Source organism: Vicugna pacos, chromosome 13 (genome assembly GCF_048564905.1).
Source record: "Vicugna pacos chromosome 13, VicPac4, whole genome shotgun sequence".
NCBI classification, from domain to species: Eukaryota; Metazoa; Chordata; class Mammalia; order Artiodactyla; family Camelidae; genus Vicugna; species Vicugna pacos.
Genome location: NC_132999.1, coordinates 15,413,044 through 15,440,295, shown reverse-complemented (window position 1 = coordinate 15,440,295; position 27,252 = coordinate 15,413,044). Strand labels below are relative to the sequence as shown.

Here is a 27,252-nt window from a genome sequence, read left to right as displayed (position 1 = left end):
AGATAAGTAAGAAACTGGAAGTTAGGTATTGCTTAAATACGTAATGCGAAAGAGAAAATGAAGGAAATGAGGCTGGGGAGATTATCAAGACCTTCCTTTAGATAGAGAGTTTGAATTTTATACTGAAATATATGGAAATTCATTTAAAGGCTTATCTGAATAGCAGCAAGAGCAGATATGTATTTTAGAAAGATAGTTCTAGCTGCACTAAGACATAAAAGGTTAAACCCAGAGGCAAGGAGACCAGTTAGGCAGAGCTTCCAGAAATCTGTGAGAAGTGATGATGGCCTGAAGATTACACAAAGGACACAGAATGGAAAGGATTTGGGGAGGCAAAAGTTATTTTGGATTTGTCAAAATTGATTGGATTTGTCATCTGTTTGATACCTTGATTTCTGGGCAAGGAGCAAAATGTGTTACAGGTGACTCCCAGGTTTCTACTAGAGGATGTAGGATTAAGCCAAAAATAGGAAGGTATGGGACCTGGAAACCAGAGCTCAATTCGGGGGAGTAGCAGATGAGTATCTATGGAGGCCATATGTGCATCACAGAGAGAGAGCAGTCTGCCCAGACTGGAGCTGGCTGTACTGGGTGCAGGAGTGAGGTCCTCCAGAATAAAACATGGCCTTAGCAAAATCTGATGTGCTTTAGCATTTTGAAATATAACTGTTGGGCATTTGACAGAGCTGTTTGAGTGAAGAATATATGCATAGAAAACCAAGCAAGTAAAAAGTGAGGCAACTTCGAAGAAAAAAAAATTTACGAGGAAAAAAAAAACCCCACAAACAAATATTATTGATTTAACCAAAAATTGGGATGTAAGTATTTTGGGAAGATGAGGAAAAAGGAAGAGTGATGGTGGTTGTGGTGGTACAAAGTGATATGACTTTTCATCTGCAATAATATGAAATAAAGAGATGATATCCATCTATAATTGATAAACAAAAAGTAAAGATGCATGTGTGTTCTTTAGAAATATAGAAGAAAGTGCAAGAAATAATAGCTTAAAAAAGTTTAAAGCAGCTATCTTTAGAAGAGGGATGATGAGATGCAAATAAGAGAACAATGAATTGATATAATGCTTTTATAGAAATACAAATTAATTAAAAAAACTAAAACAGAGAGAATTGAGCTGGAAGAGAAAAAAAGCATCAGGGGTTAACCTTTTGGTAGACTGGACCAAATCTGACTGTATGGAACTTTCTTTTGAAAATGATCCACAACACTAATAAATGTAAATGATGCTCAAGTAAATTGTATCATCTGAGCAAACTAAATGACATTAAAGTGAAAATGTAAATTTATAAAGGAGGGCCTATCTATTATTTTCAGTAGTTCTTATAATAGTTAATTGATTATTACAGGTTTTAGTGTTATTTGATTCCCAGCTCAATCCTTAGTGTATGAAGCGGTTCTAAGTCAGAGACAGCATTCCTACTAATGCAGCAATTTGGACTCACTTCTAGGATGAAATCAACCTTTAGGAAACTGATGGAAGATTATTTCTCTGGAGTATTTTTTTAAGTGGGTTTTTTTTAAAACTTGCTTCTTTTTTTTTTTAATTTACTTGGTTTTCTATATATCTATTCTCTAAATTATACTCTAATTTCTCTAAAGTACTTATTAGCCTTAGAATAATTTTGTGATACAATTCTTGACCAGGGACTTCTGGGAGTCAGGCTATTCTCAGCTTGTTATAGAAACATGAAATTACGTCAGTGTGAGTACAAGGCTGACCTTCCACAGAACTGGCCTATGATCATATGTAAAAATCATCATGAGAACATTTGCTTCCAAAAATTAGTACAGATATGTGAGCTCCTGGGTTAGTGTCTGGTATAGCATACATGTGATACATTTTTCTAGAATGACAATTAAAACTTGTAAGATAGAATCATGAATACGTGATGGAATCAAATATAATTTATCTAAATTATAAATTTATCTAAATTATCTAAATTTATCTAATTTATCTATCTAAATTATCTAAATTATATCTAAATTATAAAGACAAAAAATCATGTTGGCTGCATTCTGTTGGTGGAAGTCCTGTAGTAGACATTTAAGAGGCTCTTAAGTAGACTCCATAGTTAGGGGACAGCTCCTCAGGTGCTGAGAGATGTTGGGAAAAAGAGAAGCAAAGGATATGAATAATATAAGCTCACACTTTTGGCCTCCTAGGTGGTTATTAACTTCGAAGGCCAGCTCCAGAATTCCACTAGAGCTCACAGTTGTTGAGAGGGAGAGCATTCAGAAGTGAAGCATTTGGTGTGGTGGAAAGCAGAAGAGCTTTAGAATCAGGCAGATTTGAATTTGAATTTGCCTTTGGGGAAGGTTTTCAATCTTGGTCCCCCCCATCTTAGAGATACCACCTACCTTGTCGAATTGTTTGACCTATATCTTACTTTTATCATCTATCGATCTAATTTTTCTTCATTGATACAGATAAAATAAGATAATGTGTGTGAAGTGTGGGTATGGGGACTTCAATAAATGGTGGCCATTTTTATGAGCTACAATACCATAAAGAACAACCCAAAGGTGACTTTCTTCTACAAAATGAGAAATGATAGCCCCACTTTATAGAAAGAAAGTTATTTTCTTTTCTGAATTAATAGTGATACAAAAAAAAGAGAAAATCTTTTGCAGATATGTATTCTTCCAAAGTTTATATAAAAATTAATTTTTGACAAAATCCTAGAGATATTTATTCTTTCTATATAAAGAGACAGTTTGCTGTTTCTGTAATGAACCCAAAAGAGCAATAAATGAGTTTAGTCTTGACCAGAGATTAGAGAAAATACCAATATTCTCCCTCTCTCTTTAGAACCTTTTTATTCCTTCTCGATTCCCTGGTAATGATGTAGCCTTGCTGTTGATTTTTCATCTTGGCATGTGTGTGTGTATGTGTGCATGCTATTTGATTGCCTAGAGAGTTAAGTTTTCTGTTTTCTTTAAATTTTAAGTGGATGAATTAAAGGTTTGTTCTCCTTTTTTGAGGTTGCAATAAAGGTTAATTGTGTTGCGTGTAACTCCCATGGCTTTCAATTGTCTGTTTTCTGTGTGTCAGTGGCCTTTAATAGGAATAAAGGTTCTTGTTCTTTGTTCTAAGTAATTAAGAATTGACTACATAAATGCTTGTATATACGTTCACCACATGAACTTAGCCATGCACATTAATGATGGCTGCCTCTGTCGTTGGCAGTGAAGCACTGCCAGCCAGCCACCTGCAGAGGAGCTCTCTCAGGAGAGATGGAGCCTGGCCAAGGCCATCGGGGCGGGGCGTGGAGGATGCCAACAGACAGAAGTTGGAATAGAGTCAAGGGAACCGAGGGAGTGAAGGCTTCTAAGGAGGAAGTGATGACATTGTCAAATGGAATAGGGAGTCCAAGTGAGGCCAAAACTAGATAATTCATTAAACGGGGCAATCAGGTTTCATCTGTGATTCACAGTAACAACTTCTGGGAGAGCTTCTCGATCTTTCCCTTTTCTTTAGGTTATCACACTCATCTGTTCTCATGTTCTCAGCCACCACACTGAAGACTCACATATCTGTTGGGCTAGCTCAGCCCTGTCCCTCAATCATCAGACTGATACGTGCTTTCCAGACTTAACTTGAATATTCACACTCAGCTCAACAAGTCTGATTGCCCCTTGGAAACTGTCTCCTGTCCTGTAGTCTCTGTCTCAGTTGGTACTATCTATTCAGTCCCCAAACCAGGACCCTGTCATTCTTTACTGTTCTTACTTGCTCACCTTCCACAGCACGTCAATGGCCAAGTCCTATCAATTTTTGCCACCTAAATATTTCTTAAATCTAATCTCTCCACCCTGTGAACAGAGCCTTCGTCAGGCTCTCATCATCTCTCAGTGGACTAGTGTAGCAGTCTCTTTCTCAATGTGTCTTAAACCTGCTTTTTCTCCCCAGTTTATTCATCCCACGGCCAACAGTGATATGTCCAAATGTAAATATGACCAAGCTACAACCAAGGTTAAGCCTGTTCCTTGTCTCCTCTCTAATTTAGAGGGGAAAACCATGCAACTGAGCATACAATGCTAATATGAGGCCTCCCATTGTCCAGCTACAACTTGCCTGTCCAGCTCTCACTTTTGCTCTCACAGGAAGTGTTGCTGGAATACAAAGCTCTTTCTTGCCTCTAAGCTCATGCTGTTTCCCTTGCCTCATCTGCTACTTCAAGATTTATCTCAGTTGTCACCTCCCACAATCTCCATTCTTCACTCACCCTGGCACAGTTATTCAACTATCCTCGTGCCTACGTATCACCGTGTGTACAATTCTACAACTGCACTTACCGAATCTATTGTAGTTATTCATTCAATACATGTTTACTGAATACTTACTCTATTCTGGGGAAATAAGATTGAAGAAGAAGGACACTAAAATATGGAGCTATGTTTAGTTATTCTTTTTTTTTTTGACAGGAAATGCAATGTTCGGTTCAAAGCTGGGAACTCACTGAATATTTGTTGCATAAATAATTATGATTTTGCAAAAGTGGATTGAGAAATATGTACAGAAGATTATACAAAACCACAGGAGAGAGACAACTAATCCTGCTCTGCTGCAGGGTCAAGGAAATTGGCTTGGCAGAAGGGCACTGTTAAAGATAAGACTAGAATAAGGTCTGGTTGGGCTTTTTAAATGATAAATTGAACCTGAGAAAACATATGGAACTTGCTCAATCGCATGTGACCAGTTAAGCATGAAATCAGAATTCAAATATAAGTCAGTTTGATTCCAAAGTTTATAATCTTTCCATAATGACTACAAGTGGAAAAGAGACTCCAGCTCTAGCATGAATCAACTTCTCTCTGGTTTACTGACCTAGGCAGAGTTGGTCAGCACAGGTTGGGTTTTGGTACCTAAAACTGATTAAGACATAGATAGTTAAAAAATATCTATCTATCTATCTATCTATCTATCTATCTATCTATCTATCTGTCTATCTGTCTGTCTTCACTAGCTTATACTGTTTTTGTATGTATACATATGTATCAGCTTATACTAAAATGAAAGTCTAAATTAATGCCATTCAACCCAGTTGCTCATGTACCATTATTGATTACTCTCTAAAGACAAAGCCAATACTTTTGTAACTGTCAATTACCAATTAATAGTTATTAATTTTTTTTACCAACTAGTAGTTATTAAAAAAGCAACAGAAGAAAATCCCTAAGGAACACCTGCATGCACACGTGTGTGCATGCATGCACGCACACACACACAACTTGTCTTAAGTATTTTAGAGATATCAGAAATTTGCCCTAATTGTGTGGCAGCAATTTAGCAAGGTCAAAATTAAGAACATAAACGTTGTGCTTCCATATCCAGCTTTCACCTTTTCCTATTTTTTTAATATTATGAGCTTGCTAGCATCATGGATATGTAAGTTAAAGAATTTTTCACTGAAAACTTTTTAATGGAAATTGTTATCAAGTAGAAGGATATGGTAAGGTTCTATGCCTTGTATATTCAAATAGACAGCTTTTTTCCCCAATAAAACAGATATATTCCTTTCCTTCTAAGACAATGACAAATGCGAAAATAAACTTGCTGTTCCAAAGGGAGAGATGATTCAACACCACCATTGGACAAATTGTTGCTGAAAAGATCTGTATTTTAAAAACAGCAGCAATGATATTTATTGTTTTCTAGGATAAAATGCCTGGGTATTTATTGTAGTTGCCATCTTTCCACAGAGAAGAAAAGAGCTCTTCTCTGCAGCACATTCAATATTGCTACAATGCACTGGAAGGGATTGTAAGTCTTCCATTTCCCTACAGCTTCAATCTTATTTGATGCTACCAGTGTTTGTCTAGTCCCATGCCTCCCACACCAGCCCACAGCTCCACTACTACCCGAGACCTTCAGGTGTCGTTGGACCACAGAATCATCCTTCCTTTGACTGCCCATAGATTACTGGTACCTAGTCTTAATGACTTCTCCTTCCAATCTGTCTCCCTCCTCACCCTTTCTGGCAGTGACTTAACTAAGACTCTCATTGTTTTTCACCTAGATGTTTTCTAATCCTCCATCTGCCTACTTCTGGTCATAGGTGTCAGTTTCTCAAAAAAAAATGTTTGTTTAGCCAGTCACTTCCAGGCTTATGAACATTTAAGGGGGTGGACAATAATGTGAGGGAGCAGTGTAGAATAGGTGGAAAGGCATGCAAATCCAAGCATCCAAAATCTCTTAGGTTAAGGGCAAAGTCTAGGAATGTTTCTCTCGTAACAAAATGCACTGTACAAAGCCCTCTCTCTGTTGTAGTATTTACCTAGGATTTACAACATTTCATTTTATTTTTTGTGTGCATTTCTAATCACTAGTTGACTGTATACTTGAGGGAGGGGATACTTTGTTGTTTATCTTTGGGTCCTGGCATTGTATCTGTCACTGACTAGATGTTCAAGAGGTGCTCACTGAATATAAGCAGTCAGGAAGGAAGGGAAATGGGAAGGAAAGAAAGGAAGAAAAAGGAAAAGGGAGGAGAGCAGGAAAGGACAAAGGAAGGAAAGAGGAGGAAGGGACTAAGAAAAGGAAGAAAAAATTGACTAAATGTCATAATTAGAAGCTTGCAGTTTCACCAGGTGCATCTATAAAACCACTTTTTACTCTATTATTTTTGAGTTGGCTCTTTTCTAACTGAAGATAATTACTAACACTTGTATTAAACTAAAGAATTTTAAAGCATTTTATTATAGTGTGCACAAATAATTGTTTCTTTGAAACAGCTTTTGATTGAATTTGGATACGCTATATCCTGAACACTTTTAAAGGAATTCAAAGGAAGAACTTCTAAGAAACCAGCCATTCAGTAATGCCAACTCATTAGACAATCAGTTCTTTTCCCAGGTGGCATCCACTTGTGCCAACATATGGCATCAATAACCCTCTCATTGAATATTTATGATCTTACATGAAACTTCTCAGGAAAAGTGTTTATCTTTTTAAAATTCATAAGCAGCAAATACTTTTTTTTTTAATTTGTGGTGGAAAAATAAACATCTTATTTCTCATTTTTTTCTAAGGACCTATGTTTTGAGATCTAGTCATTCACTTTCATGACATTTTCATTGTGTCCTTAATTTTCCAAGCCTGAGTATAATGGTGATAATAAAAGGCTAATCCAAATTATAATAGTTTGCATTTATATAGCAGTTCACGGTTAGCAAACTGCTATAACAAAGACTCACATTTACTATAATTTAGGTCCTTGCTGTCAAAAGACAGTCACTGAATCTGAGTCTTCTTCCCTAACTCCCCTAGGATCAGTATGATGGGGTGAAGGTCCCCGCAGTCTCCTTTGCTTTTTCCTCCCAGACTGCCACCGACTTTTGTCAGTTGTCACTATTATCTTTCCAAAGCACACACCTGGTGGTGTAGAGGGGGGAAGGCACCGCAGTAGAACCGGCTTTGTAGCAGACACAGCTGAATTTGAACGGTGGCTCTGGCACTTCCTAGGTACATGACCTTGTAAAAGTTAACCTCCTGAGTTTTCTCACCTGCACAGTAGGGATAATAGTACCTTCCTCACAACATTGTCGCCAGAAGTAGATTCGTGTACTTTAAAATCTAGGTTAGTGTCTTGCATCTATATAACAGGCAGTCAAGAAATGGCATTATCTTATTATTTGCCACTTCCCTGCCTAAGAATATTCATGAAAGAACAGCTATTTACTGAGAAAGTGCAATGTGTCAGGCATTGCGTTATATGCTGCAGATGCTGCCGAAACTAAAGAAGCTTACGGTCTAATAATCTCCAAACCAAAAGCATCCAGGCTTCAGTGGGGATAAATACAAAATATATGAAAGTCCACAGATGGAGCATGTAAACCAGTCTTAAGCTGTGACCTAAATGTGTGAGGACCTGAGCCTGGAGAAGAGGGTAGAGGGGAGGTGGGAAAGGCTGGGGTGAAAAGCTTCAGCTGGAGACCTGGTGTTTGCAAAGGCAAGGCAGAACACAGTGGGTGCAGAAACTGTCAGCTCCTAGTGTGGCTGGAGATGTGGTAATGCAGGATGGTAGCAGAGACAGCATGAGAAAGAGACAAGATGAGAAACTGGGGAGGTAGAGGGCATTAAAAGCCACGTTAAGAAACGTGGGCTTTGTCCCAAAGAGAGGAGAGAACCACTGAAAAAGTATAAGCAGAAGATGGACCTGATTACATTTGCTTTGTTAAAAGTAACATGATGTGACCCATCACAAATGTCCTTAACCTGTTGCACAGAGCCAGCATGGGCTTCCGGGGATGTGCAAGTTCCTTGGAATTAGATGCGCAGGAGTATTTGTGTGTGTGTGTGTGCACGTGTGTGTGTGCATGTCTGTATGTGTTTTTCTGGGGATAATATCTGTAGGGTTGACTCAAAAATGATTAAAAATCACCATCCAAATACCTGGGGTAAAGCCCAGACACGTATACCTTTTCACATTCTGGCTAAAATCTATGTTTTCTTTTGTTTGTTTGTTTCTTTTGTTTTGGTGGGAGGGAGCTAATTTGGACTGTCTCTTCCTTCTTCAGGAATTCTCATATTCTTTCCCCACCCTTCCCTAGCACAAGCACAAATCACAGTCACAGAGTTCTGATGACCCAACTGGAACGAGAGGTAGACAAACAGACTAGTGAACTAGAATTACAAAGCACAGAGACTGACCCATACTTATGTGGAAATTAGATATACAGCAGAACTTGTCTTGCAAATTACCCGTTTTTAAAATGGAACAACTGGTCATCTGTAAAGAGAAAATATTGGATCCTTTCTTCACATCATTCTCAAAAATAAATTCCAAATGAGCCAAATCAAAGTATTAAAACTTTCAGGAGGAAAAAAATAGGAGACCATCTGCACCCATTAAAACTGATAGATGAATTTGGCTATTGTAAATGTCTTTTGTCAAAAGATAGCATAAAAAAGATTGGAAAAATAAGCCATAAATTGAGAGAGCTGTCAAAGAATTAGTATCCAGAATATGTGACAAATATTCTTTCAAATGAGTAAACCATGAAGAAGTGTTCAGTTTTTTTTTTTAGAAATAGGTAAAATGTGTTATAATTTTACATACCACAGATTGGAAAACTTAGTCTGAAAATATCAAATTTTGGAAATAGTCTGAAGAAATGAGAATTCTTACCCCTGCTGGTGGAACTTTAAATTGTTACAGCCACATGGGAAAAAAAAATTATATTACTTAGTAAATTTGAACATATGCCTACCTCCTCAGAGAAATGTTTGTATATGCACACTAGCAGATGTATATAAGAATATTCTTAGCAGCCTTGTTCAAAAAATTGGGAATAACTTAAAAGTCTATGAACAGTAGGATATGTGAGAAAATGGCATTATATGAAGCATAAAGTAGTAAAGGTGAATCAATAGATTATAAACACGAACATGGAATAATGTTAATAACATGGCATTGGATGAAAAAGTCAAGTCACAGAAGAAAGTATGGCATATTATTCCATTCATATAAATGTAAACAGCCAAATTTTTTAAACATTTTTTATTGAGTTATAGTCATTTTACAATGTTGTGTCAAATTCCAGTGTAGAGCACAAATTTTCAGTCATACATGAACATACATATACTCACGGTCACATTTTTTTTTTCTCTGTGAGCTACCACAAGATCTTGCATATATTTCCCTGTGCTATACAGTATAATCTTGTTTATCTATTCTGCATATGCTTGTTAGTATCTATAAATTTTGAAATCCCAGTCTGTCCCTGCCCACCCCCCACCCCCTTGGCAACCACAAGTTTGTATTAAACAATATATACTTTTAAGGTTATTAGACCTGTGGTAAAAAGTGAGGAAAGGAGAAATTGGTTGTTTTTTTGGAGGGTCAGGGAAGACACAAAGGGATTTGATTGGGAGGGACATAAAGCAGTTTTCTTAAACTGCATTGAAGAATATGGGTCTCTATTTTATTATCATAATTTTTAAAAATACATACTATATACACTCTTGTGTGTGTATATTTCACAGTAAAAAATTTAAAAAGATGCATACAATGCATACAATGACCTGGAAAAGACATGGCTCCTCTGTTTGAGCTCCCAATCTGCAGCTTGTTTCAGCATCTCTGTCCTTCCTCGTTTTTAGACCACTGTGAGTTGTGAGGGTCTCTTTTGTTGCTTTTCTGTTATACTGTTAACCTTTTTTCAGTCTTCTTAAGCCGCATGCTGACCTCATTCATTCTCACCCCTTCATCTTTTCTAATGTAAGCATTTCAGGCTACAGTTTAGTCCAGTTACTTTAGTCCAGGATATACTCCAGGTATATCCTGCCATTTTAAACACATAATATTTTATTGTTCTCTTGTATTTTGTAATTTCCAGTGTGATTTCTTCTCTGAACTATGAGTCAACTTTAATTTTATATATAAATATCCAAATATAAAAGCTTTTCAATCTATCTTTTTATTAATAATTTATAACAACTGCATTATGGTCTAAGATTCTGAACTTTGTATTAGTAATTCTATGAAGTTTGTTAAGACTTTCTTTATGTCTAGTACATGGTTAATTGCAAATTTTTCATAAGTACTTTTTTAAAAAGTACTCTGTAGTAGTTGAATTCAGTGTTCTATGTGTCCACTAGGACAAGCTAGTGGCTATTGATTCTTCTATAGCTTTTCTTTTCTGTTTTTAATTAATTATCAAGAGAGATGTATTAGAATACTCTATTATGATAATAGATTTATAATCTCCCCTTGTAAATAGGGCAAATTTTTCTTTAACTATTTTAAAACTATGATATTAGGTGCATGCAAATTTAGAATTATATATTCCTGGTGAGCAGAAGTCTTTGCTAACATGTGGGCACTGTCTCTTTAGTAATGCCTTTTGCTTTAAATTAGTATTGATACTTCAGACTTCTTTAAGTTAATTTTGTCAGTTTTTTTTTTTATCATTTTTCCATCAAGTTTTGGGTGTTTCACTGGTAATAAGATATAGCTTGATTATTTTTAACTTTAACCCACTCTGTTTAATTGGAAGGATTAATATATATTTATTAGTGGCTGTTATTGATACATTTGCATCAGTTTGTTCCATTCTATTCTACATTTTCATCTGTCTTGCTTCTTTTGAGTATTTACTTGTTTTCCATTATATTTATTAAAGATTTTTTCTCTCTTTCCATTTATTTTTCTTCTAACAACTAGGAAATTATACACTTATTTATATTTCCTTAACTGTTACCCTAGAAATTTTAGCATACATATTTAACTTAAATATAAAGTTAATCAGTGTCTTTACCCTCCTCTCAAACAATGCAAAACTCTGAGAATGTTTTTAATCTGATTACCTTTTTCCTGATACATATGCCTCTGTTGTTCAGAATTTTAGTTCTACATTGGTTTTTCCCCAGCTTTGTTGAGATATTATTGACATATAACATATGTAAGTTTAAGTGCGCAATATGATGACTAGATACATGTATAAAATGCAAAATGGTTACCACAATAAGGTAAGAAGTTACTAAGACAGTACCACATCTCAATCCTTTCACATAATTATGATTTGTGTGTGTACACTGATAACACTTAAGATCTGCTTTCTTAAAAACCTTCAAGTATATAATACATTATTGATACTTACAGTCACTGTGGTGTGCATTAGATCCCCAGATCTTCTTTATTGTATGGCTGGGAATTTGTGCCCTTTAACCAACATCTTCCCATTTCTCCCACCACCTCCCAGCTTCTGACACCCACCACTCTACTCTCTATTTCTATGAGTTCAGCTTTTATAGACTCTACATGTAAGCGAGAGCACACAGTAAGTGTTTGTCTTTCTCTATCTGACTAATTTCCTTTAGCATAATGTCCTTAATGTCCATCTGTTCTATCACAAAAGGCAGGATTTTTATCTTTTTGTGGCTGAGTAATATTCCATTGTATAGACAGTTGACTCTTGAACAACAGAGGGATTAGGGGCACAGACCCCGACACAGTCAAAAATCTGTTTATAGTCCTCCCTTGGTATCTGTGTGGGACTGGTTCCTGGACTTGCCATAGATGCCAAAATCCAAGGATGCTTAAGTTTCATAGTTGGTCCTCTGGATCCATGTTTCCGTATCAGAGGATTCAACTAATTATAGATTGTCTAGTACTGTATTTATTGAAAAAATTCTGCATATATATGTATATGTCTCACATCTTTATCCATTGATCTATTGATGGGCATTTAAGTTGTTTCCATGTCTTGGCTATCATGAATATGCTGCAATGAACATAGGGGTGCAAGTATCTCTTCGAGCTAATGTTTATATTTTCTTTAGATATTTACCCAGAAGTAGAATTTACTGTATCATATGGTAGTTCTATTTTTAATTTTTTGAGGAAACTTAGTGCTGTTTTTCATGTGTCTGTACCAATTTACATTCCAACCAGCAGTGTACATGGATTCCCTTTTCTCCACATCTTTCCCAACACTTTTTTTTTTCTTGTCTTTTTGGTATAGCCATTCTAACAGGTGTGAGTTCATATCCCATTGTGGTTTTGATTTCCATTTCCCTGATGATTGGTGATGTTGAACATCTTATCATGTACCTGTTGGTCATTTGTATGTCTCCTGTGGCAAAGTATCTATTCAAGTCTTTTGCCCTTTTTTGAATTGTTTTTTTCTGTTCCTTTTTCCTATTTTTTACTACTGAGTTGTATGAGTTTCATGTATATTTTGGATATTAACCCCATTTCAGATAAACGATTTGTAGATACTTTCTCCCATTCCATAGGTTGACTTTTTATTTTTGCTGATTGCTTCTTTTGCTGTGCAGAAACTTTTTAGTTTGATGTAGTCTCACTTGTTTATTTTTTGCTTTTATTGCCTTTGTTTTTGGTGTCATATCCAAAAAACCTTGCCAAGACCAATGTCAAGGAGCATTTTCCCTATGTTTTCTTCTATGAATTCTACAGTTTTGGTTCTTACATTAAGTCTTTAATCCATTTTGAGTTAATTTTTATGAGTGGTATAAGATAGGGGACCAGTTTCATTCTTCTGCATGTGATTATCCAGTTTTCCCAACAACATTAAGAAACCATCCTTTTCCCACTGCATCTTCTTGGCTCCTTTGTCAAATATTAGTTGACAATACATGAGTAGATTTCTTTGTTTTTCTCTATCCTTCTTCCTTCCATCCTCTCTCCCTCCCTCCCTCCCTTTCTTTCTTCCTTCCTTCCTTCCTCCCTCCCTCCCTTTCTCCCTTCCTTCCTTCCTTCCTTCCTCTCTTGCTCTTTCTTCTTACTTCACTCAGAGCCCAAACTGAGAAAGTCATGCACTCACCACTGACTTCTTTTGCGGGACCAATTTTTTTTTAATTCACTCACTAAGGGTGTCACCCTTAAGAGACCCCAATTGTGTATGGAGTGGTCTCTAAGCCAATCTCTGACCTCTGTTCAGACCCCAAACAGTCTTCTAACTTTCCAATTGCAAAAAAAAAGACCTCAATCTTCAGCCACCAGAGACCAACAGATACCACTAGAGAAAAAGCTTAATACAGACACATTTAACTCTATGTATTAGTATTTTCTTGTTATTCTGGAATTTAAGAAATCCCCGTACTTAACAGCCAGAGCTCAGCTATGCATTAAAAGAATGTGTGTGTGTGTGTGTTTATGTGTGTGTGTGTGTGTGTGTGTGTGTGGTTTTGCTGCACTAAAAAGTTTTTCTTTGAATATTTAGTCCATCATACTGCTGAAAACAGAAATGTCTTTATCCTCAGTGGTAAACATACGATAAATACATTTTAAATGCATGTAGATGTTGTGGACTCAGAGCATTCACTCCAAGATCCAGGTATCCCCATGCAGTCAAACAAATATTTGAAACTAGTTTGACTTATACATTCTTTGAATTAAGAGTTTCTTTAGATGCTACAAGTGCAACATTATCTCTTTTTAGCTTTCATCTGGTTAACTTATGCTGGTTTTTAAGTGATCCATGTTTTCATTACCTCTCCCAGGAATACTTTCATGAGTCAACCCCAACACCATCATCAACATAATCCAGGACAGATATTCTACCAGTATGTTTTCATCATATGTAATATTTACCTTGGCGTAGTCTTTTCACGCAGCACTTAATATCTAAATATTAAATTGTAAGCTAAGTTACTGAGCTCGGTTGCTGTGTCTTGTTCATTTTACGTACCCTGTACTTAGCATACTGTAGCTTGTAGCAAGTATCAATGAATGGTTTTCCATAAATTAATGAATAGTGCTTTTTAGAATATGCATTTTTGTTCCCAAATATGTTTTTATTTTCAACACTCTGCATTTTTCTTTGTGTCAGCTCTCTTAGAAAACAAGTAACCATTACTTTTTGGAGTCAGTAATTTAAATTGCATACTCTTCTCAAACCAATTTCTGTCAGAGTTAAATTGCTTCCTTCAGCCCAAGAAAAAGAGCACTTTAGTACACAAATATTTTAAGACTCAAAACAATTTTTTTGAAGTGTGAAATATCATTATCAAATGAAAGGCAGGATAACCATAATCATTAACTGTCTTACTTTAATTTGCTATTAATTATATTTGCTATTTTATGCTATATTGAAGAATGACAGCTATTTTATGATCATTCTTTGCTTCATTTTCATTCAAAGCTTGAATATTGAAAGAATCATTAAAAGTCCTTCTTAATTTCTTTGTCAGTTTACAGACATCATGACTCATACTCAAAAGTTCACTGATTTGTTTATGAAATTGAGATTCCACTGAGATTGTTTACCTATCTGAAACTTCCAGACCAGTGAAGTACCACTCTCAGCTGGAACTTACCACTCTCCTCATTTTCCCTTTGCTTATCTAAGTATACTGTCAAGGATATTTATTCAAGATACACTGTGTGCAAGACACTGTGCTAGTCACTTTGCTATATACAAAGGTGAAACCGGTTGATACCAAGATGAATCAGACATGACTCCTGCCTTCAAAGCTCTCATCATCTAGAAAAGTAAGAAATAGATTATTATATGGGTTTACTTCTGTATCTGTATAATGGCTAGTTATCAAACTCTTACTATGTTTCAAACACAAACAACTTCACATTTTAACAAGTAATTCATTTCTTCAAATCCTAGGCTATTGATTGTAAGACACACCATTACCTTTATTGTAGTACGACTAAGAAAGAAACACTGCTTAAGAAGTACAACTTAATCTTTATTAAAAGATGCATCCCAAGTATCAAAGATGTTAATATGTGAAACAAAATGTAAGACTTATAATTGGTGACGTATAATGACTCATTTAATCCTCTCAACAATCCTTCAAGTTAGGTAATGTTATTGTTCCCATTTTACAGATAGGAAATTGATAGGGCTCAGAGATGTTAGGTAACTTGCCCAAGATCACACAGCTAGGACGTAGATGTGTGGGGACTGTACCAACATTAATCTGATTCCAAATGACATGCTCTTTGCCTCTCTACCACAGAGATCTTAGATTCTCTTAGGTAATAGAATGTTTAGGAGTTTCCATATCATTTGTTCCTAATGTGGCTTCATTTAAAAGTGGAATACAAGGACTTCTATTAATTCTTGAGATTAATTGAGAATTTAACTGAGATGATGAGACTTGAATTTATACACCAAAAACCACTATTTTAAAAATAATTTGTCTGAATTTTGCATAAAATGATAATAGTAATCAGACTAAAGAGTAGTTAGTACATCTTATCAATATCAGACATGAGGCAATTGATTTTTTTTTAATCTATGCATCTGTAACTAACATTATGTGTAGATGTAATGGTCCTAATAGAATGATAGAGTATGGACAAAAATTTAAATTAACTTTTGCATGAGTGTAGACATCTTTATTTTTTAATTTTTAAAGAAAATTAATAATGGAAATTATTCATCAAAGTCCTTTTTTTTAGGTTTTATAAAGATCTTTATATAAGCAACGTTACTGTGGAGAATAATGAAATTCTAGCACTACATGCAGTATTGCAAGTAATCTTTGCAAGGAGCCAAAAATGACTAACCAAAAGCAAGAAACTACATATTTTATATTAAGTAACAACTAGAAGTCTATTTTTTAAAAAGCTAGTGAGTTAAGAAATAACAACCATGTGCTACGTTGTTTATGCTTATAAATTATGAATTACATGTAAAAACAAGCAGTAGTTAAATGTACTGTGGGCCAATTGTATAGTCATAGATACAGAGACTTCATCTGGGGAAATTCAGCAAAACAGAATTAGAAATGTCAAACAGAAAAGATCTCATTAGGATAATTCTTCCAGAGATGAATCAAAATTTCTGTCGCAGCTGTTCAAATCTTGAGTAGTCAAGATGAGATGGACATAGCTAAAAAAAAATCTAACTTACTGTTTCCAGAAACATGATACTGGAAATACCTACATAAAAATAACCAGATCACTAGAGTGCTTGTTAAAAATGCAGATTTTGGCCCCCATTCCAGACCCCTGATATCAGTACTTCTCTGGGTAAAGCTCAAGAATCCACATTTTAAGCAAGCACATCCTCCCACGAGTGATTAAATCCATGCTGGATTTGAGAGCCATTGCAGTACAGCTTAACTCTTCCCCATTAGTACTTTTAGACTGGTGGCAGAAATAAACCAATCAGTGGTGTTTTTTTCACCAAATACGAGGGATTGAATGTTTCATTTGCTAGATATTTATGAAACAGTGTGAGAGGACACAAAAGAAATGTCAGCTCCTATATTCAACTGTGTTACAGTTCTTGCACGTCCCATAAACAGCTGTTCGACGTGAGTAAATGAAAGTGATTTGTGGTTGTGGGGAAAGAGAATTGAGGTCATCCTGGTAGCCGTGGGAATAGAAAGGAAGGGGCAACTCCAGAAATTATTTCAAAGGGAAAAATCAATTGGCTCAGTGGCAAATTGAACATTAATATTAACATTAAACAGAAGCAGGGAAAAGTAGAAAACCTCGAGTGTTGAATCTGCGTAGCAAAGAGCAGCAAGGCACTAACATGGGGATGGAATGTGAAAAAGTTCTGAAAAGAATCTTGAAGATGGGAGTGGAAGAAAGTGACTACTTTTTGTAGTTGGCCCTTTTATTACATTTGCAAAGATGACTAATTGAATTTTGTTTCTAAGTGTATGTATGAATGGATTGAACCAAATTGAGACCTAATTAATCATTATTTTCTTTTCACAGCAATTGTTCAACTGTCAAGCTCTAAGAAAACTAAGTATTCCTGATAATGACCTATCAAATCTGCCAACCACTATTGCTAGTTTAGTTAACCTTAAAGAACTCGACATCAGTAAAAATGGTAAGATTCTCATCTCATCTCTAAATAACTTGAATTCTTTCACTGACAATGTGCTTTAATGTTTCCTCTTAGCAAACGATATAATACTTTTTCTTTGATTTTGTTGCAACTTTAACTTAATTTTGTTGAAAAGTTAAATCCTGAATTATAAATCCAAGACAGAAAACTTCTCTCCCCTCCCCTTGCTGATAATGTCCCTGACTCCCTCAAGCCTTATTTCCCTCTGCATTCAGATACGTGATTGAGTCTTTTCTAGAATATTTTACTGGCTTTACACTGTTTATTTTCCTCATTTTTCAGAGTAAAGTATTTTTCCAGCACGTCTCAAATATCGTCTGCTCAGCATGGCCTACCTTTGACCCACTCTCAATTTCTCAATTTCCCTTCCTCTGCTCCATTTTTCCCCCATAGCACTGACTTTTTCTTAATATATATAATTTACTTATTTTTTATGGTTTTGACTATCTTCTCCTGCCCTGTAATGGAGTTTACATTATGGGGCAAGAAAGATTTCCCACTGTTTTGGTCACTGATGTATTTCAGACATCCAGAGCAATGCTTGGTGAATAATAAGTGCTCAGTGGTATTTGCTATATTTTTGGCCAAACTTGTTATGTCTGGTGGTTTAGTTGATACGCATGTTGATGATATTTTCCTTTAAGTGTTTGTGGGAGTCTCCTATATCCTCATATATTCAATGAATCTTCATTTCCTTCTAAATGAACTTGGCTCTCCATTTTATTAGAATAAAGCAAGGATCAGTCAAAAAGGGTTATGTCTAGGCACCATGAGGATGTAAAACATGACCTCTTCATCATTAAGCTAGTAGGCTAAATTGTGTGCGTGCGTGTGTGTATGTGTATTACTTTGGTAACTTCAGGTAATAAGCTTGGTGCCAAAGGGACAGGCATGAACTACAGATCTCCTGCCTTCACGAAATTTACATTCTAGTACATGCATTAGACATTAAACAAGCAATTATGGATGATTAAATAAACAATTGAGTTTGAAGCTACATCAGTGGTGAAGGGCATGCACACAAGTAGAACATAATCCAGTCAATATGGTTAGGTAAAGTTACCCTAAGAAATGATAGCCATGCCCAGACAGGACAAACAGAAGTTGTTATTCAATAGGTATATAAAGTTTTGTTTGTGCTGGATGAATAAATTCTAGAGATGTGCCGTCCAGCACAGTGCCTGTAGTTAACAATACATTATTACTCACTTCAAACTTTGTTGGGAGGGTAGATCTCATGTTAAATATTCTTACCACACAAAAAAGAAAAAAAAGAAAGAAAGAAAAAAGGAAACCAAGAGAATATAAGGAAACTGGGAGGTACTGGATATGTCTGTTACCTTGTTTGTGGTCGTGGCATCACTCATGTTTGCATATATCCAGAGTCATCAAATTGTGTGCATTTAGTATGTGCAGTTCTTGGTGTATCAATTATTCAGTAAGTTTTTTTTTCTTTTTAAAGAAGAGAAATAAGGGGAAAAAAACTAATTTAACCTAGCTTTAAAAAAAAGTTAAGACTGGCTTGGCATTCTAGGTAAATAAGGATCTTACTTAACCTGTCTGTTTAAGGACTACCAGCAGAATCTCTTACTCACATGTGAAGATGACATACTTAAGAAATTCTGGACCATCTTTTTAAAAATTAAGATCCTGCTGTTATTATCCATTAGAAGCATACCCTGTTTCCATTCCCTGTTTGATTTTCTTAATAGCCTTCATGAGAAACTGACATACTACATTTTTAAGTTATTTGCGTTATTGTCTAGATTCCCCTAACTGTAATTAAAATTCAGGGACGTACCAGTTTTTTATTGTTGTTTTGGTCACTGATACATCTCTAAAGCCTAAAACAGTGTGTGGCACATTGTAGGAGCTCAATAAAATTTACTGAATTAAGTCGTGAATGAACAGTCCTTCTAGAACGTGGAACACTTGTTGAAATGTGCAAGTTAAAATTGCTAGTGATTTCTTCAAGTCTGTAAAAATCGTAGAAAGCTTACAGTGTCACTGGAGAGAGAAGACTAAAACCTGTAAACAATCAATGAATATCATAAAACACTATAAAATGAAGTGGTTAATGATAAGGCACAAATTACAATTGTAAACTCTTAGAGACTAAAAAGATAATACAGACTGCTTTATTATTAGGGAAGAGTTCAAGTAAAGAATATGGCTTGAGGAATTCCATGAAGCACGGTAGCATCTGAATAAAGGAGAGCATTTTATTTGAAGGACGCAAGAGTGAAAATGAGGCGCACACACACCTTTCTCCACCAACTTGACTTACCACTTAGACGGCTTTCAGGAAGACAGTCCTAAAAGGACCATTTGTCGACTTAGGGAGAAGACAGCAACTAGATTTAGGCTCACTGAGAGATGACATTTGGTCAACCTTTGTTCTTTTAAAAATAAATTTACAGGCCGCATATTTTTATGGCTTGATACTTATGTACTTTAATAACAATTAATTCAGTTTGTATATTTATATACATACACACATCAAATTCTATTTTCAAATCGCAATTTATTAGAAATATCATATGACTAAATATAACATGTTCTTTGGCCTTCAGGTAGGTTTGGCTGCAAAGTTCGAGTAAATAAAAATCAATCTTATTCTTACAGAGAATCAGATGAAAATTCATCACCAACTATAAACCCCCAAATCCTGAGACATATGACTTTTTTTGAGCATTAGAATGATCTGCTAGTGGCCCTCTTGCATCAAGAAACTTTTGTTGCTAGGTTAACTGTAAGTTATGTTTCTACTTAGAAGTAGTCTGTGAGCATCCTTAGAAGTCTTAGGAAGTAGTATTGAGGGACTTTTAGTTATACTTATGATTGCTGTATGGTGGAAGTATTTATGCCAAAAGACAAGCTAGATGTGACAAATCATTCTGCAAAGTTAGTACAGTACAAAAGGTTTGATGAGCATGATGATATATCATCCATTGCTGGAAGTTACATAAACAGCGAAAGATTTCAACACATCAGCCCTTTCACAAAATCATACCTAAAAAGCTGTCACTGAATTCTGTGGCAGAGACCTAGACAGTTACTTAAGGAGCTTAATACATCCTTTGGGGATCTGTCAAGTGAAGAAAGAGCAGAAAGTAAGTGCCGTTGTCAGCATCATAGTTTGACAAGGTTGGAATAGCCCCAGTGGAAAAGAGTCAAGACATGAGAGATACAATCAATGTTGGTATTTAGGGACAGAAGATAAAAGGTTTACTTTGAGGCAGGGACTCATTCAAGTCCTAGTCAATTTTTACCCGGGTAAAAATTTGCCTGAATTGTGTTGGAATTTAATGAATGACTCTTTATGATGAAACTATTCAGTTGAAGGCTGTGGTTAAACCTGATCTTGGTTGTCCCTGTGCCTCCAGTCTTTACTTCTCATGTCTAATTCTTCCACCAGGCAACCTAATTCACCATTTTCCTTCCATAACTTAAAATTACTATTTTATAGTAAAACCTTTAAATAAGCAAACTATTGTGGGCAGAAAGGTATCTAGAAAATTTGTGTGAATAGTTTTCACTACCTTTCTAAGCTATTAACCCACTTCCCTTCCATTTCATCCTCAGGTAATGCCAAATTGTCATCCCCAAATGCTTCACGTTGGTTACTGTGACACAAGGCATGATAGCATTTTCTTTGCCTACTTCCTCCCACTGTTGTCTCTCATCAACCAGAGTCCTCTTACCTTTAAAAAGGCAATTCTGATGTCATTTATTCTGGGAAACTTTTCTCACATTCCATACACAAAGAGAATTAATTGCATCGTCCTCTGTTACATATCTTTTTACCTCATATATGCTTTTGCTTTGAACATATCTCACTTTGTAGTTTAATTTCTATATATTCCTATTTATTTAACTGTATTGTAAAACCCTTGAAATCAGGGACTACCTTATTCATTTCTCAATTTGGAGCTACTAGCCAAATACCCATACATGGCAGGTGCTCAACGAGTGTTTGGCAGGTAAATAAACATTATACTTTAGCATTCTTTTAAAATATATAATACATACTTTTGTTATATTGGGACTCTAAATAGGATAGGGCCCCCATCTCCTATACTGGAATCTATTAAATGTTGTAACTGAGTGCTGGAAAAGATAGAAATGATGCTACAATAAGTGATGAGTAACCAGTAAAATCAGCTCCAACCTGCCATGTTGTAATATGTTTAATATCCTTGTTCTTGGGATAATGACTACTTCATGTCAAGCTTTGACCTCTCCCTTGAGCTTCAGACTGGTATAGCCAACTGCATGCTGGATGTAGCTATAACAGGTTCCACAAACACCTCCAAACATAATGCATTTAAAGCCAAACTCATCATCCACCCTAATCTGCTTTTCTTCCAGTATATCCAGTTGTCTGTTAATACTACTATCATCCACACAGGCATTCTACGCAAGGATGCATTCTTTCCTCTGACTCCCATAGCGATTAAGTCACCAAATCCTGCCAGTTTTACCTCCTAAATGTATGTGAAGTCTGTTTTGTTCTCACTGTCCCACTTTACCATCTTAATTTAGTGTCTTGCCTCTCTCTGAGACTACCTAACATAGCCTCCTAATTGGTCTCCTGGTCCCTGTTATGGCCGCCACTATTCCCAAACCCATTCTCCACAAAGTAGCTTTAGCACTCTTTCTAAATTGCAGATATGACTAGATTACTCTATAAGACACTTCTATTGATCTAAGATAGAATGTAGGCTCCCTAACAGCATTAAAAGTCCCCACAATTGACCACCTACACTTCCATCCCATCTGCTCATCTCCCAAAGATGATTTGTACTTTTTTAACTTTTTAGTCTAGATATTGAAAAACTGCCTCAAATATTTAATGCTATTGCACCATCTCTATCACTCTATTATTTCCTCTGCCTAAATCATCTTTCACACACCTTTTCACCTGGTTCAGTCTTACTTATCATTCAGAACTCAATTTAGTATTAAAAACTCTTGACCGTTATATTAAAATATTTATCAAGTTTTAATTTTTAACAATTAAACCTTTTAAGCGTGAAGAAAATAATATGAGACAACAATATGCCCACTGTAGAGATAAAAGTGTTAGCATTTGTTATAGACACAACACTCCAGTTTTTTTTAATGAATAAAACATTACAGAAACTTGTAAATTCTCTTCACCATCCCTTTTTCCTTCCTCTCAGAGTTAAGTGTATTTAAAATTTAATGACAGGCTAACACATTTTGTTTATTATTTTACAAGTTTTCATTTTATGTTATGTTTCTAAATTGTGTCCTTAATGATCGATGTGAATCTAATTGTACCAGCAAAGTACCAGAGTTCCCACTACTCCATATCCTTGCCAACACTTGGGGTTATTAAATATTGTAAATGTTGGCCAATCAAAGGACTGTATTAGGGTAGCCTGATATTTTAATTTATATTTCCCTAATCACCAGTGAAGTTGGCATTTTTTTCACTTCATTTTATTAGCAAATATAGAGTATCTTTCTCTATAAATTGCCTTTTTTGGTCAATTTTTATTTTGGATTATTTGACTGTTCTGGTGATTTGAAAGACTTACATACTATGAACGCTAGTCTTTGTTGGTTGAAGGGGTTACAAATAGCACTACCAATTTGTGGTTTGTCTTTTCACTTTGTTTGGGAGGCCATTTATCATAGAGAAGTTGCCAATTTTAATGTACTCGAGTTTTATCACTCCTCTTTTTGGCTGCATTTTTATAGTTTATTTAAGAAATTCTTTTCTATGCTAATATCATGAAGATAACTTGTCTACATTTTCTTCCAAAACTATTAGTTTTTCTTTACATATTTAGGCTTTTAATTCATTTGCAGCGTATTTTTTGTGCTATATATTATCAAAATTTCTTTTTTCCACATGAATAGATGACTAATTGTTTCACCAACATTTATGACATAGTCTCTTGCTTTCCCGCTAATTTATAATTCTACCTCTTTTCCCTTTATCTTTGAAAAAGTAACTTCTCTGTTCAGGAAAGAACCCTCCCCGCCCCATCCTGTCAGGCCAGGTCTCCAGGGAAGGATGTAAAGCATGATAGCTCTGCTTTAGAAGTGCATAAACCTTGTACCAAGCCTTTCCGCAGTGTGTCCTCCCCTACACAGGAGAGCCAAGTTAACGTCTCTCCTGCTCTCTCTGAAACGGGGCTCTCTGTGGTCCCTCCAGCAACCTTCCCTCGTGTCTCTGGAGCAGCTGCTTCTGCCTCCGCCAACAACATACAAAAGACATTTTTTCAAATTCTCTGTCCTGCTCCATCAGCTTACTTGACTGTTCTTGTGCCAACATCACATTGTTCTAATCACTATAACTTCACGTTAGGTTTTATTATCTGATAAGACAAGTCCTCCTTCTTTCTTTTTAAAATGTGTCTTGCTGTTTTTGGTATTCAGTTCTTTATAAACTTTAGGTTAACTTGTTGAGGTTCACAAACTATTAGAATTTTTTTATTGGCTTATATTTAAAGATTAATTTAGAATGAATTGATATCTTAGTGATAGTATTACAATTCATGAACATAGTATTTACCTTTATTTCAGTCTTATTTTGTATCTTTCAATAAAGTTTTGTGATTTCTTTCAAGAAAGATCTGCACACATTTCATTAGACGTATGTCTAAGTAGTTTAAGTTGCTAGTTTTATAAATTATATTTCTTTTAAAAAGGATTTTTTTTCTAATTTTAGTTAGTGCCAAATAGCAACTTTATTAATTTTGATATTTTGATCTTACATTCAGCCACAGTGCTAAATTATAAATTTTAATATATACTGGTAGATCCTTTTGAATTATTGCATATAAAATCATTTGCATATGACGGTTTTATTTTTCTTTCCCATCCTTGCACCCTTATACCTCCTTAAATCACTTTTTCATAAGTTATAATTTCCTGGGAAATAATCTATTTCATCATCCAGATGTTCAATTTTATTGTGAAACATTGTCCACAGGCTTTTCTTGCATGTTTTATAAATCTCTACCATATCTGTGACTGTTTATTTCTTTGTATTCCTAACATTGTTTAATTGTTCCATCTATCTTGTATGTTTTTGTCCTCCATCCTGCCAGAGGTTTTTCTACTTTACTAATCTTTCAAATAATACTCTTTTGACTTATTAGTCTCAGTATTGGCTGGTTGATCATTTCATTTCCAATCATTAACTTCTACTTTTCTACTTTATGCTGCAGCTATTTTATTATGCCCCTCCTACTTCCTTATCGTTTACTCCGTTGTCTTAGTATTCCAATACACTTGCAGCTTTTTTAGTCATCATATTATTTTTATTGAAATACGTTGCAGACCACATGATGGCCTGGATGATTTCTCATTATTCACTGACTTTCACATTGTGGCCTCGGATATTGTCAATTTTTAAAATATCCTGTTGCTTACAATAAAAATACATATTCTCATATTACTGAGTATGGACTAGGGATCATCTAATAATATACTTTATTCTTCACTATATTATAGGCTTGTCCAGGACAAATACTATATCTTAGTGATATCTATATACTTGGAAAGCACCCAATGTTTGGAACATTTACCTACTAGAACATTGAATACAACTAATGAACTGAAACAAAATTAACCTGAAGTGAGATTTTAACCTCTTTTATTCAATAAAGATTCTATTCTTTCTTTTAAAAAATATGTACATTAACTTTTACCTTTCTTGAGAGAAAGAGGGAAAGAGAAGTAGACAATTATTCATGCTGCTTGTAAATCACCCTTCCTCTCTGTCTTTTTTTTCCCCAAAATTACATACAGCAATCCATGGGGAGATCCATCAGTTTTCCATGCCAATGGATCTTTTATCCTTTATTCCTTAGAACTTAGTGCAACAGCAAAATAAAAAATCCTATATCCATCAGAGAAAATGCATTTTATGATGGTCTGTTGTCTGAATAAATAGTCTATGGCTGTTTGCGGAGCTGGTACATGGTCATAATGAAGTAAATTGTTTTATATGATAAAGCAGGATAATGAATGATAAGGTTTAATTAGGCAGTGGTTCAGTTTTAAGTCTGATTGTTGATTTGTCATAGCTTCAGAGAGACTATGACACTGTAATTCAAGGACTTTAATGAAAATGAATTAATGTGGAAGCCCTTCCTCATTCTGCAGCAATTAAGTGATTTTTCTCTCATCCTCTAAAACTTACTTCTATAGAAGAATGGATTTGAGCAGCATCGCAGTGGGCAAAATCACTGTTGTTAGTTGTAACGAAAGGCAATCAGAGTTGAAGGCGTTATTATGTGTTTTACGAACTTGCCAATTATTCCACCCCTTCCCCAAATGCATGTAAAACACTGAAGACAAATGATATCCTCAACTTTCATTGAAGGGGGGTAGTTTCTCTCAAACACACTAGAGGAAGAAGATAAGAGCAACCAGTTATACAATTAAAATCTTTAAAATTTTGAGCATATTAAGAGAAGAATAGAAACTCTGGTAGAGTACACATAAATTCTTAGGGCAGTCTATTTTGGGATGGCTGACGTGGGTTAGGGAGAAACTATTACCATGCAGTTGTTCTCAAATAGCAATAAATGTGCTCTTTTATGTTTGGCAAATCATTAGGCCATTTGTTTAGAGTAAAGCTTATTATTTTGCTCTATTAAATGCCTTACTTTCAACACTTCTAATGTGCTATTTATCTGAAAATCAGTAGCACTTCCCTCACTATGAGACTATTTTCTGTTTCAACAGAATCTACTTCTGCTCAAGATTATAGTGTTAAAATGGAGAATTGACTCCCTCTGTTTCCATTAAAAAATAGGATGGCAAAAAAAAAAAAAAACAGATCTGTTCTCTTGCCACCTTCCCAGCTGGATGCCAGGACTTTTAACTCTTTCTCATGTCTTCCTCAGGAAATAAAATCAACAAATAATACGTGTGTTACCAGAACTTACTCAATGGGGGATAGAGTGTACAATCTGGTAATATATCTAAATATAAGGAAGGAAGGAACTGCTCCCACCCCCTCATCCTTCTGAAGTCTGTGTTGGGCTCTGTCACCTACACTGACAAATGTTCCTAAAGTCATAACAGAGTCTCCTGCCTGTCTTCTGTGTTTTTGTAATTCCTGGAACTTGTAAAAGAACAAAATTGAACTGGTAATGAAGCATTTTGTGCCCTCTCATACTCACTCTCAGCTTCAGTATAAACTTCTAGAAAGCAAACATCTCTGCCTTACACTGTTTGTAGACCCATGGTAGTCACTATCAAAATGCAGGCATAGTACATGCTCAACAAAGTGGTTGATTGAAAATGAAGGAAAAAGTCATTAGTCAAATATGAAATAAGATGATTACATAGGTCAATTTCACATAATAGGGACTCAATATATTTACTGTTGAATCAGTGAGGAGGTGGAGAGGGCATCAGGTGTCATTTTAACTCATTGTGACCAAGTCAGTTTCATTCCTCTGTGAATGAACTCATCGTTAATCAAGGTCATAAAGACTTCTCAAAATTTTCTCCAGATAGACGTGTCCCGAAGGAAGAATCAGTTGTGTAACTGTCTCAAACTATTGATTATGTTACCTGCCTTTGGTTTTTCTCTTTGTAATACCACTAAAATAAGCCGAGTCTTGCAGGAGACCTTTAACTTCTTGCTTAGGTTCCTGCTGAGTTCTTAACTCCCTTTACTGGACTGGAGGTAAAGCAAATGATTCCAGTCTTGTTTGTTCTTCTTCCTCTTTCCTCTTTTTTTTTTTTCCTTTCTCTCTCTTTCTCTCCTTAAGATATGACTGACCTGTACAGTTTCTTCCAAATTTACTAATCTAATTGCTGGATGTTTTTGCTTTCTACTGTACAACAGATTCCCCGCCTGAAACATACCTCTAATCAGTACTTCCTACTTAATACAGTATTGCCTCACTTACCAAAGATCTTTGGGAAATGTGGGTTTAT

The 27,252-nt window shown here is 35.4% G+C and overlaps 1 protein-coding gene across 5 annotated transcripts in view; it reads left to right on the top strand.

Moving 5' to 3' along the window:
- LRRC7 (leucine rich repeat containing 7) overlaps positions 1–27,252 on the top strand; it is a 426,756-nt gene that overhangs the window by 163,638 nt on the left and 235,866 nt on the right. For all 5 annotated transcript variants that reach the window (XM_031683476.2, XM_031683477.2, XM_072975751.1 and 2 more), the window contains one exon: positions 17,178–17,295. In XM_031683476.2, the coding sequence (XP_031539336.2) occupies positions 17,178–17,295 (118 nt within the window). The remainder of the gene's footprint in view (positions 1–17,177; positions 17,296–27,252) is intronic.